At 41.9% G+C, this 12,807-nt stretch overlaps 1 protein-coding gene across 2 annotated transcripts in view; it reads left to right on the forward strand.

The window, feature by feature from the left end:
- The first annotated feature begins 344 nt into the window (after positions 1-344).
- Positions 345-12,807, forward strand: part of SH3RF1 (SH3 domain containing ring finger 1) — an 84,217-nt gene continuing 71,754 nt past the window's right edge. Inside the window, exons 1-2 of one of the 2 annotated variants that reach the window (XM_054295700.1) lie at positions 345-416; positions 1,705-2,193. In XM_054295700.1, coding sequence (XP_054151675.1) covers positions 1,807-2,193 — 387 coding nt within the window. In that variant the 5' untranslated portion in view covers positions 345-416; positions 1,705-1,806. Of the gene's footprint in view, positions 417-696; positions 753-1,704; positions 2,194-12,807 lie in introns of those variants that run through there. The other variant, XM_054295701.1, reaches the window with a different exon arrangement.

Genomic DNA, 12,807 nt, shown 5'->3' on the forward strand with positions numbered 1-12,807 from the left:
TGGCAGCCCCAGGTGCCCGTCCGGGCTGCCCCCAAGGCACAGGCAGGGGGAAGCGCCTGCTCCTCCCGTCCCGGGAAGCCTTCTGCGCCCTCCCACCGCCCCAGCCACTGCCCGAGGCACCCAGCGAGGTGCGGATGGCGGGGAGGACGAACGAGGCGGCCCCGCGCCCCGTCCCCGCCCGCGAGGGGCGGTGCTGCCGCTGGGCACCCGCCGGGCCCGCCCCCGCTCCCTGCCCGCGGCCCCTCGGCGGGGCGGTGCCGGGCGGGGCGGTGCCGCGCCTCGCGTCAGCGGCCCCTGCGCGGCCGGGCGGGGAGGGCACGGGAGCCTCGGCGCTGCCGCGGCGGGAGAGGCAGCGCTGGGGCCGGCGGCGGCGGCGGCTCCTCACGGGAACAAAGCGGGGGCGGCGCGGCCACACGGTGAGAGCCGGGTGAGGGACGGGGAGGGGGCGGCGCTCGAGCTCCCCCGGGACTCCTGCGCTCCCCGAGGGGCGACTCGGCGCGGTGCGGCGGAGGGGCCGCGGGCCCGACCCCTCCCTCCCTGTGCCAGCGCCTTGGGGCGGGGTGACAGCGCCGTGCCCCTCGCCCGCCCCCACCTCCCGGGGAGCCGTCCCCGCTCGCCCCGTGTCCCCGCAGGGACCCCTGCGCGCCGCCGCCGCGGTGTCCGCCCGCCTGCGGGTCGCTGTTCCCCCGGGGAGCAGGGGAATATAAAGCAGTGGATCGGGGAGGCGGTCCGGGCGCGGAGCCCGAGAGCAGGTAGGTGCGGGACGGGCGCCTGGGGAGCCGGGGGCGCCGCTCCCGCAGGCGGCTGCGGGGGCTGGCGGGAGGCGCTCAACTTCGCCCGGCGCTGGGCACTGCCGAGGTCAGCGAGCCTTTTTCTGCCAGCGAAGCATCCTGGTGTGACTTCTCGCAGAATGTTTTTTTTTTAGGGGGGCTCTTTAGTGGTGTTTGGGGTTTTTTTTTTCCCTCTCCCTTTGCCAACCCGTCGCTACATAGGCTGGAGCTGGCCGGGGGCTCGCCCCTGCCTCTGTGGCTGCATACGCAGCGCTCGTGTTGTCCTAACGATATGGCAGTAGCACTTCCTGCTGTAAATCACTTCGCGATAGTTTTTGAAGCGCTTCTTTAAGGCGGCACTGTAATGAACCCTCTTGTCAGTGCTTGCGGTGAGCTTAAAACCCTGTGAGCTGGAGGCTGTTTTTAAGGCTGAGCTGTGTAATGTGCTGCAGTAGTTTTCATAGAAAGGGTAGAAACGTAGTTCACTGTTGGTTTAGTGTTGGCATAAATGTAATTCCCCTTGGTGTAGGCTGTGTGGTTTTGGACCCCGTTGTAGTCACCTTTGTCATCTTGTTGTGAAAGAAAGCTAATCTCAGATGTTTAGAGAGACTGATGTATTAAGAACTATGAAAAGTAAGCTTTATTACTGCTGTACTGGGGGTAGCTCTTTGTTCTAGAATAATTTGAGTAAATAAAACCACTCTGACTGAAATTTATGGGGACTTGAATTTAAAAGCCTTAGCTGTTAGCATTTGTTAAAATATTTTAAATGAATAGATACATTGATGTCAATTGCTATTACTGTATTTGTGTTTCATTTATTTAATTAGTCTAGTGATCTCCTATTTTGCTCTTTGTATGAACATCATCATATAAAATGGTTTTGATGACTTTTTCCAGCTTATTAATGCTGTTTTCCCTCAAAAAATTTTAGAGCACAGTCAGAAGAGGAATGGATGTAACATGATACCCTTGCAGTGCTCAAAACACACAAATTCTGCAAAGATTTGTTTTTTGGTTAAATAATCCAAGGAAAATGGATGAATCAGCTTTGCTGGATCTGTTGGAGTGTCCTGTTTGCTTAGAGCGCCTTGACGCTTCTGCGAAAGTCTTGCCTTGCCAACACACGTTTTGTAAGCGCTGCCTGCTGGGCATCGTGAGCTCCCGCAGCGAGCTGCGCTGTCCCGAGTGCCGGACTTTAGTGGACTGCGGTGTTGACGAGCTGCCCAGTAATATTTTGCTGGTTAGGCTCCTGGATGGCATCAAACAGAGGCCCCGCAAACCCAGCGCCGGCGGTGGCACTGCCGGCACCAACGCGCTGAGGGTCCCCATCGCCGCTGGAGCCAACTGCGCATCCAAGGACCCGCAGAGCTCCCAGGCTGGACAGCAGCAAAGGGTGCAAGCTCGGAGCCCTCCTGTTAAGGTAAGTACCACGTGGTGACAGTGTTCTGTTGCATTCCTGGCTTTTCCAGAATGGTTGATGGCCTCTGCTTTGGGATAAGGGCAGTCAGATAGTTAATACAGCAAAACAATGTAATTTTGAGAATATGTATAGATATCTTGCAAAGCATGTTGGTGCTCCTATCAGTGTTGGTTTAATGTTGCATAAATGCTTCCTAACTGAAACTTAGTTCTTGAGGCAAGAAGAAGAAATCCTTAACTGTCCAATTCATAGACAGTCAAATAGAGCAAGGTAACTTATGTGGAAACCTTGAGTTAAGTTATTGTTCAGGATGGAGACCTTGTGAAGGACATTTGGTATTGTTTTTAGTTTGTCAGCTGCAAGACTAGAGATTTCATTTTGGCTCCTGCACTTTCTGAAATGATTCTTACAACCAGTGAATTTCCTTTAAGTTAGAAATAACAAATGTTAAACATGAGCAGAGAAGTTTTGCCACTGACTTCTAAGTATCTAAATTTTTACTTTCTTTCCTTCAAAAGAAATTTTTTTAATTTCTGCAGTCTGCTAAGTTGTACTCTTAGTCCTCATAATTTCTTTATTAGTTTTTCCTCAAGTATTTTTTTAGGGAATTTGTAAGTTGTATGTACCATGATGGGAAGACATTGCCTTCTTTATATACTCTAGTTCCTTCCTAAGAGCTATGCAACCTGTAAACTCTGTCATACCTTATAATCAAGACTCAGTAGCCTCATTTATGATTATACATTCTAGAACCTGTGTCAGGGAATGTAATTTTATGAGATGACAGACCTTGCTCTGTTTTATCTAATGACAAAGCAAGACAGCTTCTCTGAAAGGTTTTGCTGCCCAGTTTGTTTAAGTTCCTGTGTGTGAAGTGGAGTTTCTGAATGGTTTAGGTGGTTTCTGTCTTGCAGAGTTTATTAGATTTTTATGAAATGTCTTAAGGAGTTTCAAGAAGAGGACTTGAGCCTATTTTTGGCAGGACTAGTCTTTATTTTGAAGGGTATCTAAATTATTCAGTTTACTTACCCAGTGAAGGAAGCCTAACACTGATTTTCCTCAGATGTACTTGACATGATTGGGATCTCTCCAAAAGATCTTGGATACACCTTTTAAGTTTATCCTCTAACATAAGGATTTAAAATACAGTTGATTTTCCACTAGTTGATATTGCTTTCTCTGCTTGCTAGAGATCTTATTGGGTTCTTTACTTTAGAATATGGAAATTATAATTATCAACTCACTTCCTGCTAATGAGTTTTGTTTTGTATATACATTAATTGGTGAGAAGGTGATCTGTGAGGTTTTTCTGTTAGTGGTTTGTTTTTGTGGTTTCGGTGAGTTTTCTTTCCAGAATGTAGAATCCTTAAAAAGTACTACAAAGAAGCATCAGGAATATCAAAACCAGTCCGGTCTTCTCCAGAACTTTAAGGTGTTTATCATCATACTTTGCATTTGCAAATGCTCTTCAACTTAAAACAAAAATCCCTTATAAGTTGTTTATGTATTTTTGTGTTGACCACTGTAAATAACTGTATTTTCAGAGACTGCTTCTCCTCCAAAAAGGTTTCCAGTACGGTGCTGTGCACGAAAGACTGCACTCCAGAGTTTCTCAAAGCCTTGTTAGACAAAATAACTTGAATATGGAATATTTTATCTTTTTTTTTTAAATGTTCTATAATATCCTGTTTGCAACATTTGCATTTCCAGATGTTGTGCAGAGTAGAAAGTGATAACACATGGAAGGTTGCTTCAGCTTATCCTGTACCGTGTGCCACTAAAACTGTGACCATATGCATTCCTCATGCAGTAACTGATACTCATTGTATATTAGTGATAGTTTTTAGTGTTCTACAGTAAGTCTTATTCCATCTTTAGTTTTGGACTTTCATAGGCATTCTTGTGCCTTCTTTCCTTTGGGAGACAGGGAAAGGTGATGATGTCATCATTTGTCCGCTTTGTCCAGAGCCTTTTTTACTAGGAAGCCACTACCTTTACTTTGATGGATAAGAAGGTGGAGATATGAACTACTTTTCTGTTTTCTATATGAAAAGTGGTTTTGGAAAAAAAACAGTCCAGAAAGCAAAATGCCACTTTAATGGACAGTGTTGAAATGAATGCCCTGTTTGTTTTGCTAACTCTAACATAAAGATGCTTGCAAGTACAGTTCCTCCCTGGGAATTGAAGAGGAAAATCTGTTTCTAGATGAGTGGCAGAGTCAGATTTCCTAAACTAATTTTGCTGAAGGGGAACTAGTAAATGAAAGTTGCTGTTATATTAAATGAAGTGAATGTGGATGAAGTCTGTCAAGTCATAAACATTCTGCTTATACCCTGAAGTAATACTAAGCTCATAAATGCCCTTTCAGAGAATGCCATAATTTTCAGAAAAGGCTAATACAGCGTGTACTGCAGTGTGATTTCCTGAACTGTATCAATGACTGTGGAGTGGCCAGCCCTGTAATTGCACACTATATTGCATTCTCTGTATGTATGTGGTGACACATGGCAATAAACAAACAAATGGTTCCTTGAGTCTTAAAACTAATGGAGCTGGGTGGGTGGTGGGGATTAACAAATCTTGTGCCTAGTGTGCCCCCCACTAGAGTAACCTCTTTCTTTCTGTCGCCTCTCTAAGCTTTCACTCCTGTAACAATGGCAATTTCTCTGTGCAAGGTGTTAACCTATTTTGTTTCCCTGCTGTTTTGGTGTACAAAGCCTCCTGTGCTTTTCTCTGGTATGGCTGGACTGCACCTGATGGGAAACTTGTGTTTGCTGTGTGCCCAGCAGTTCTGTCCCAGGCAGCCAGCTTGCCAGGGACCACAGTTATATACATACTGCAGCTTCCTCTCTGGTGCAGATGCAAATTTAATGCTTTCCTACTTTTTTTCAAGTGAAAACCTTCAGGTAGGTTGACAGCTTGGAAGAGCTGTAAGAGCCCCAGCCTGCTGTCAAATCTGCTTGCAGCTGGTCTTCAGGAGCAAGTTGGGCTGTTGAGGGACTGCATGATCACATGAGCCTTGTTTCCTTCAAAAGAGCATTCAAAATGTTAGGGTCCATCCTTTTATGTTTATGCTCATGTTATTAATTTTTTCACTTTCACAGAGTATGTCAAACAAGAATTATCCTAAGTTCCTTGTGGCAGTTTTACAAGGATATGCTTACTGCAGGAGTCTTACATGTAGCTGTGTGCGTGGGTTGCTGGATGTTGGAGAGCTGTTCTCTCCTGGGCAGATTTAAGATGATCCATGTTTAACTTTTCCTTGGAATTTGTATTTGCCTAAGACATACCAAGTCTCCTTCTAGTTTGTTTATAGACCAGCTTTCTGAAGTTGGGGTTTCTTTTCCGCAGAACCTAGAGGAGAGTTGTCTAGATAGTCTGAAACCTCATCACTGTTGGAAATATTTTGTAGTAAGGTTTTCAGCTATTTTGTCGACCAAATGTAGGCAGGAAGAGCTACCAGAAGAATACAAATGACCTCCATTAACAAGAGAAAAGCATGACTAGCTCACAAATTGGACATTCCTGATGCAGTTGATGCTTATACTGAGTAAGAATTGATGGTGTAATGTTGTAAGCAAGTGGTCCTGAGGTGGGATGGTCACACATCCAATTTGAATATATTCCACTGTATGTCAGTGGAAAATCTTATCAAGAAATGTTACAGTGCAATGTGAAAGTCCTGAAGCTTTCCCCTTTTTGGTTATTTTTATTCTGGAAAGCCCCTAGAAACTCTGGAGATAGTGTTCTTGCTGAAGTTGACTTGAAATGAGGGAAAAGAATCGTTACAGGCTATTGGAAAATGCTCCTTTAGGTGTTAAAGGGGGCTAGAGCCACTAGTATCTGAGCATCTGAGTTGTTTGTGATAAATTCTTTTACACTGAAGAGGAAAGAAGGACCCACTAACAGGACATTGTTTCATGAGTTTCTGCTAATACTTGCTGTGTCATGTAAATACGTGCATCCATTTTTATGGTTGTTTAACAAGAAAAGCAATACTAAATTTTTTAATTGCTGCATCTCTACTGCTGCAGCAGTTGTCATTTGTGATCCAGTAGGCTTGCCTGGGAACTGCTGAAACAGTTGCAATGGCAGAAGGGAAAATAAATGGAGCAGGTTTTGCACCCGAAGCCGTGGTGTTTGATCTTGCCACACATCTTGGGGCAATAGGGACAGTGGGCCACCTTCTGGTCTGTGTGGATTTAAGCAGGTTGGGCTTCTCTCTCAGACTCAATGGGTGATGTAAGCAATCAATTTTCTTTTATCCTGACCACCCTGGAGAGGAGAGCTCAGAGTGCACCTCTCACAATTTGGCTGTTGAGCATGTTGCAAAAATCTGACAGGAGCCAAAACAACTGCTACTTTTGTAGTCATGGTGCTTGCTGGACTATGAAGATCCTGGCAGAACTTAAGTATCCAAAGAAACCTTTTAGACTACAAGATAACAATAGGATGAAAAATGTGCATTCATGGATCAATAACTTTATTAAATTATTGTAAATAAATATGGGGATCGCCATGCATAGCAACAGGTGTAGATTGGAACAGATGTTTAAATCATGTTGGAACAAGAATTGTATCGGTAAAAGTCTGCTAGAGGAGTACTCTTAGAGGAGGCTCCCATTGTCACAATAGATCAGATTGTCAAGTATACCCATTTAAAGGAAAAAGCAGTTGTAGAAATATGCAAAAAACAGTGGCTAATGCAGTTGGCTTCATGACTGTTATTTGTGATCATAGGCTGGAGAATCATTGCTTGATGGTACCTGACTTTGAGCTGACCCCCCCCAACCAAAATGTTATTCCATACCATATGGCATCATGCTCAGCATATAAATCTGGGGAAAGAAGAAGGAATGGGGGGGAATTTCCCAGGTAATATTTGAGAATCTGGAGATAGACACCTATTCATGTTCTGCAGTGATCATTAGAAAATATTTTGTGAAGTCTTTGCAAATCATATATGCATGCTTTTGTTTCATGTCATGCTTGCTGAGATACCAGATTCTGCTTTTATGTTTACAGTTTCTTGTACAGTTTTAATTAGTTCTGTGTAACACTGTTGTATCCTATGTGAAACTAGAGAAAATTTAATGGAGATCATAAATATGAAAGAAAAGAGACTCAATGTCCTGGTGTTTGTGTGTTCCCTTTCAGAGATAAATAATTAGGTAGAGAAGGAGGATAAGCAAAAGGAAGAACTGTCTCTGTATCCAAAGGCATTGAGAGCTTCCGGGCTCAGTTCCTGGCTTTGCTACAGACATCCTTTATGACCTTGCACAGAGTCACTCAAAGCTCTTTGTGCCTCTGTTTCCCATCTGCAGATATGACTGATAGTACTTTCTTTGTGTGACTCACTATTTAGACTTTATGCTCTCCAGGGCAGACAGTGACTTTCTTAAAATATTGGATGTATCCGTGGTTGTTTTACAATGGTTCCACAGTCTCAGTTGAGGTCAGTATATCCTGCTGTTAACTCTAAATCATTGACTTCCACATTACTGGAGAGCTGTTCATAATCCATTTCCTGTCCCAAAGACGGTGCAATGCTTAGTGTCACATTGTTAAAAGGATTTAATTTTGTTTGGATGTTTAATAGGAAGTCACATGAATACCTCAGTGAGGAAAAGCCAGACACTTGAAACATCTGTGGAAGTCATAGTCCGCCCTTCAGCTAGGGAAATCTGCATCTAACTGGCACACTGGTGTGTAGATTTGAATCTGTTTTGAAAAGAATAAGAAGAGAATATCCAGTGTAAATTGTGTTGATAATGCAGAAATGTTTAATTCCATACTTTGCACCCGCATAGCTATGTTGAACCTGCCAATTACCATTAATCTGCTTGATAAAATAGCAGTCAAACTAGTGTAATCTCCTTTTTTAGAAAGCAATTAGGTTTTGAAGTAAACTGATCTATAAACTAAAGAAGTCCACATTATTTACATGTGATACTGAAATCTGAAATCCCTTTTTAATTTGTTTACAAGCTTTTATTTTTTGTCTTCATGTGGAAGAGAGAGCTGTCTCTATTTCCCTTCATTTTCCAGTTTAATATTCCTCCATTTATGTATTAAATATTATTTAATATTCCTCCATTTGTTTAAAACCACCTACATGAAATGAAATGGTGTCTTTTTTTCCTCCACTTTAATGTGGCCAGTGAGTTGCTGTGCTCAAAAAGCTTTGATCATTCAGAAAATTTAAACTTTTGCATGAAAGGGGAAGTCTCAAGCCGTTACTTTTAATGGGCTTGTGAAGGGAAGCAGTTTTTTAGAGAGAATAAAAATCCTTGAATTTTTTTCTTATATTACCAAAAAAATCAAATACCAACAAAATTGTTTTACGTAGGTGATCCAGGATCTGGTTAGAAAAGTCAGTCAGTAGTGCTGTTGCTGTGTTTCTCTGTGTGTAGTGTCTGGCTTTCTGCAATGCATTTGGTGGCATCATGCACGGTATGAAGAGTGGTTGGGATGGCATCAGCTAGAAATCCTTCTTCTCCCCTCTCCTTTAACTGAGTGAAATGGTTTTTAATGGGACTTCAGTGTAGTGCATGGATAGGAACTGCAGAAAACAGAAAGCTTTAACTGCAGCTGTGATAATAAAACTGGAAACTTGTTATGATCAGTTGTTTGTCTTTCTTTTGGTGAACTTCCCCTTGCAGTGCATTTGGCCTTCTCCCTATGATATGCTTAACACCTTCCTTGGTCTTTTCTTTGGCTCCATTGTTGTCCTTTATTCAAACAATCTCCTGCCTCTGATTTTACTGTACCACTTCCAAGAAAAAGAAAACATCTAGTTTTCTTACCTCTTGTGTCCCATTTGTCCATGACTGTGTCAGACATAAGGAACAAAAAATAAACAATAAGAAAGAAAATTTTCTATTGAGATATGTGGATTATGTACAGCCTTGTAGTATATTCAACTAAGATCTGCCAAATACATGAAGAGCATAAAGTGTAAGTTAATATTACTGTATTGCCTAGCCTCCTGGGATTATTCTTTCTTTTTGCTTTTTCTTCTTCTCCTTTAAATCACTGACTATATCCTCATTCTTGTGTGGGCAAGAGTGGGTCTCAGTAATTAAAACTGAAATATCAACTGGTCAGCCCTGTTCATGCATACACCTTGTTACTGCCTTGACAGAGGAAAAGTGTGCATCTGTTAAATCTCATTTCCTGTCAGACCCCTCTGTGTTAGACAGAAAAACTTGTCTTGGAAAATCAGCAGTGAATTCTTGAGTCAGTTGAACTAGATCAAATCCTTCACTTTTCACATCACTAAATCAGAGTCTTTTTGGAGAGCAGGTTTTTGGGTTTGTTTTTTTTGGACTGAGAATCGCTGCTGTGAGGTGAGCTGGATTAGTTTTAGAAAGCAAGTGGTCCTGAGGTGGGATGGTCACACATTCAAGTGCTCTTTTCTGCACTCCTTATCTCTCTTAGGTATCGAGGGGAAGAGGATAGAACTGTCCTTTGGCAGTCAAGCTGAATGCTGGGAGCTTAGAGCTTTGCTGCACTGAGCACCTTATCCCTTTCCCATGGATATTGCCAGAGTTGCCATGCAGTTTGGGTGCAGAACCCCAGCTGGTCTGCACACTGGCAATTGGTTAAGTCTGTTTTCACATTTGCACCCTCTAAAATGTCAGGAAATTGTTGGGACTCAGAAACATGCTCTGGAGAGAAGGGAAATCACTCCAAAGAGGGAAATCAAGTCCAGTATTTTTAATTCTTTAGACATGTGATGCTTATATATGTATCTTTAAAATGTCATTCAATGTTGCCTGGAAACCTACAGATTTGGATTCTCCAGTTGAAGGAAGAGTGAAACACAGAAGTCAATGTTTCATTTATGGACACTGTTGCCCAAAGTGTCTCAGAATCTGAGCCTGCTAGGTACACCAAAGTCAACTGTGGTGTGCGTATGAGCAATCTGCTGTACCCGTAGAAGCTTAGGGTTGTGGATCTCATTTTACACTTGTGGCACCCAGTATGAGATTTATTGTCCAAATAAAGTTTTTGTAGTGTAAGAGTATAACCACTTAAGAATTTTAAGTAATGTCTTGTCTAGGTCTTTGTTCCCCTCTTATTTTGCTCTAGATTAATCTCCTCTACCTCCTGCCCCTCCCTCCCCCAGCATAAGCACTTAAATTTTCAAGTATTAAAAAGCCAGAACCTGCAAGGACGTGTCTGATCTCCTACAAATGAGGACAACATTCTATTGTGCGCCATTCCTCTCACACAGTAATTCTGTTTGAAATATTGCTCATATGCTTGGCCTTCCACATCTCATTTTTTGAATATAGTGTGAATTTCTGTTTGGGTTTTGTTTATTTTTAATTGAACTAAAAGCTCTGTTCTGGTGTTTACCTGTTCTTTCTACCTTTCTTGATTTTTCAGAGTCAAATTTAGATAGTCCATTTTTATATTGTGTAAATGTGCAAAGTATAATTTTCTAGTTTCTAGCTGGGAAGTATGCTATTAATCATAAATGCATTTTGATCAAAGGTAAGCATTTCAGTGTTGTTTAAATATTAATACAGATAACATTCTCCTCCTCTCTGAAGTGGAGGACTGCTGCCAGTGCTGTTCAGAAGATAAGCCTGGCATCAAGTGTCCTGTTGGATTTCGTCATACCTGAAGTGCTCCTCAGTCTTTAGCATTTCTTTGTAAATAAAACTGATTTTATTTCATGGCATTAGTGTTGCAGAAAGATGATATAACTCTGCTTTCCTCTTCTTGTAAAGGAAATATTGCATATTACCTCTCTTGACTTTCTCTTTTCAGCATCTAAGCTTTCAAAATATACATGTGCATTGAAAGCTTTTTAAAGAACTGAACCACTGTTTTACCTTGTGTGAACCACAGTTCTACAAGACAAGATTTTGAAAGCTCTGATTAAAGACAAAAGTATGCATTTCCTCCAGACTGTCAAGCTGCTGAACCCAAGAGAAGAAACGTAGTCTTACTTGCACAGGGGTGACAGAATATCAATACTGAATAATTTGAAGCACGTCTCTTCAATTATTCTTTTTTGGTATACCATCTTAGCCCTTTAGATTATAGTCTTTGTTTTATTTATATTAAAAATGGATAAGAATTAAGCACTTCTGACTTTTAAAAGTGTTAAAATGGAAAATAGTCAAGGATAATCAGATGACAATCTGAGTTGGCATATGTAGGGCATAGCTGTTCTAGAAGCTTATTTTAAACAAATCCAGTAAAGTTGAGTTCACTGCACTGTGGTAAAGTGCCCCTGAGTAGTGAAGAAGCTTTTATTCTGAAGCTAAGAGCTTGCTAAAAGAAAATCAATGTCTCGTGGACCTTCACTTGTTCATGTGTGCCAGTGCCCTTCCATCTCACATGGTCTTTTTCAGGAGCTAGATAAAGAAAGGAGACTCTTAAATCTTATCCACTCTAGCAGACTTAAGCCATTTTCAAAACCTGTTTAATTTAACACAGTTTTAAATCCACAGCCTTATTAAGTTAACAAGCCTTCAGCCTTGCCACCAGGTTCTGTAATCCTCTTAGGTCTTGGGACTAAGCAGGGCAGGGATAGTCAATAAGCAGATGAATAGATAATCTTGCAGAAGACAGATCGATTTTAAAGTTGAGAAACGCTGATCTGAATTGCCATTCAGCATATGCATAACCACTAGTACTTACCACTTGAGGAAAAAGTGAAATGACTATCGCTTTGTTTGAGGGGAGGAAGAGTGAATAAAGGATTTTTTTAAAAAATGCATTAATTCCTGGTTTGCAACTCAATAAAATTAGGTTAAATTTTAAATATAGAGTAAGGTAGACAAAAATAGCAGTTTTGTTTCCTTGCTATTGTGTATATGCAGATTAAAATCTTCTTATGGTTGTTTCACAAGCTATTTTTGCAAGTCTTTCAGGCAATCAGGGGTCTAGAATTTAAAGACCGCAAAGAAGATTATGTTGATAGTGTGGCCATGGCCACCACTGCAGTCTGCATATTGCTTCTGTTCAGTTTTCACTCTTCTAACACTACTGAGCTAAAGCTGTGTCTGTTTTCTGGTCATAACTCCTGAGGTAGTGGAATTGGAGGAATTTAAAAAGAGCCATATGTAGTGGAAGAATTCAGCCTAACAGGAGGATTCCTGCCAGACATGTTCACACAGCACCAGAGTAGGAACAGAGGAAGTGGATCATAGAATCATTAATGTTAGAAAAATCCTCCAAGATCATCAAGTCAAACTTTTGACTGAATATCACTATGACCACTAAGCCATATAATGAAGTGCCGCATCTACTTATTTTTTGAACACTTCCAGGAATGGCGATTCTACCACTTCCCTGGAGAACTTGTTCCGATGTAGAATTCAAAGCAAGTCCAGGAGTTGGAGAGGGTGGCAGAAGAGCTGAACACACATCTCTGCTTGAGGCATGAAAGCAATCACTTATCTCATTGAAAGAGAGGGAGAAGGCTTCTGGGAGGAGATGGCTGAAAAGCATGATGGATGATAAATACCCAAATGGTCAAGTAATAAAGAAGGAAGAGGGACAGTGGTTCTGAAAGAAAACAAACTGTGGTGGTAGGCTTGGAACATAACAATAAACCAATTAGATAAAATACTAGAGAGGAAATGGGATCAA

Source organism: Melozone crissalis, unplaced genomic scaffold (assembly GCF_028551555.1).
Source record: "Melozone crissalis strain CALT ecotype California unplaced genomic scaffold, PUWL_Pcris_2 ptg000006l_1, whole genome shotgun sequence".
Taxonomy (NCBI): Eukaryota; Metazoa; Chordata; class Aves; order Passeriformes; family Passerellidae; genus Melozone; species Melozone crissalis.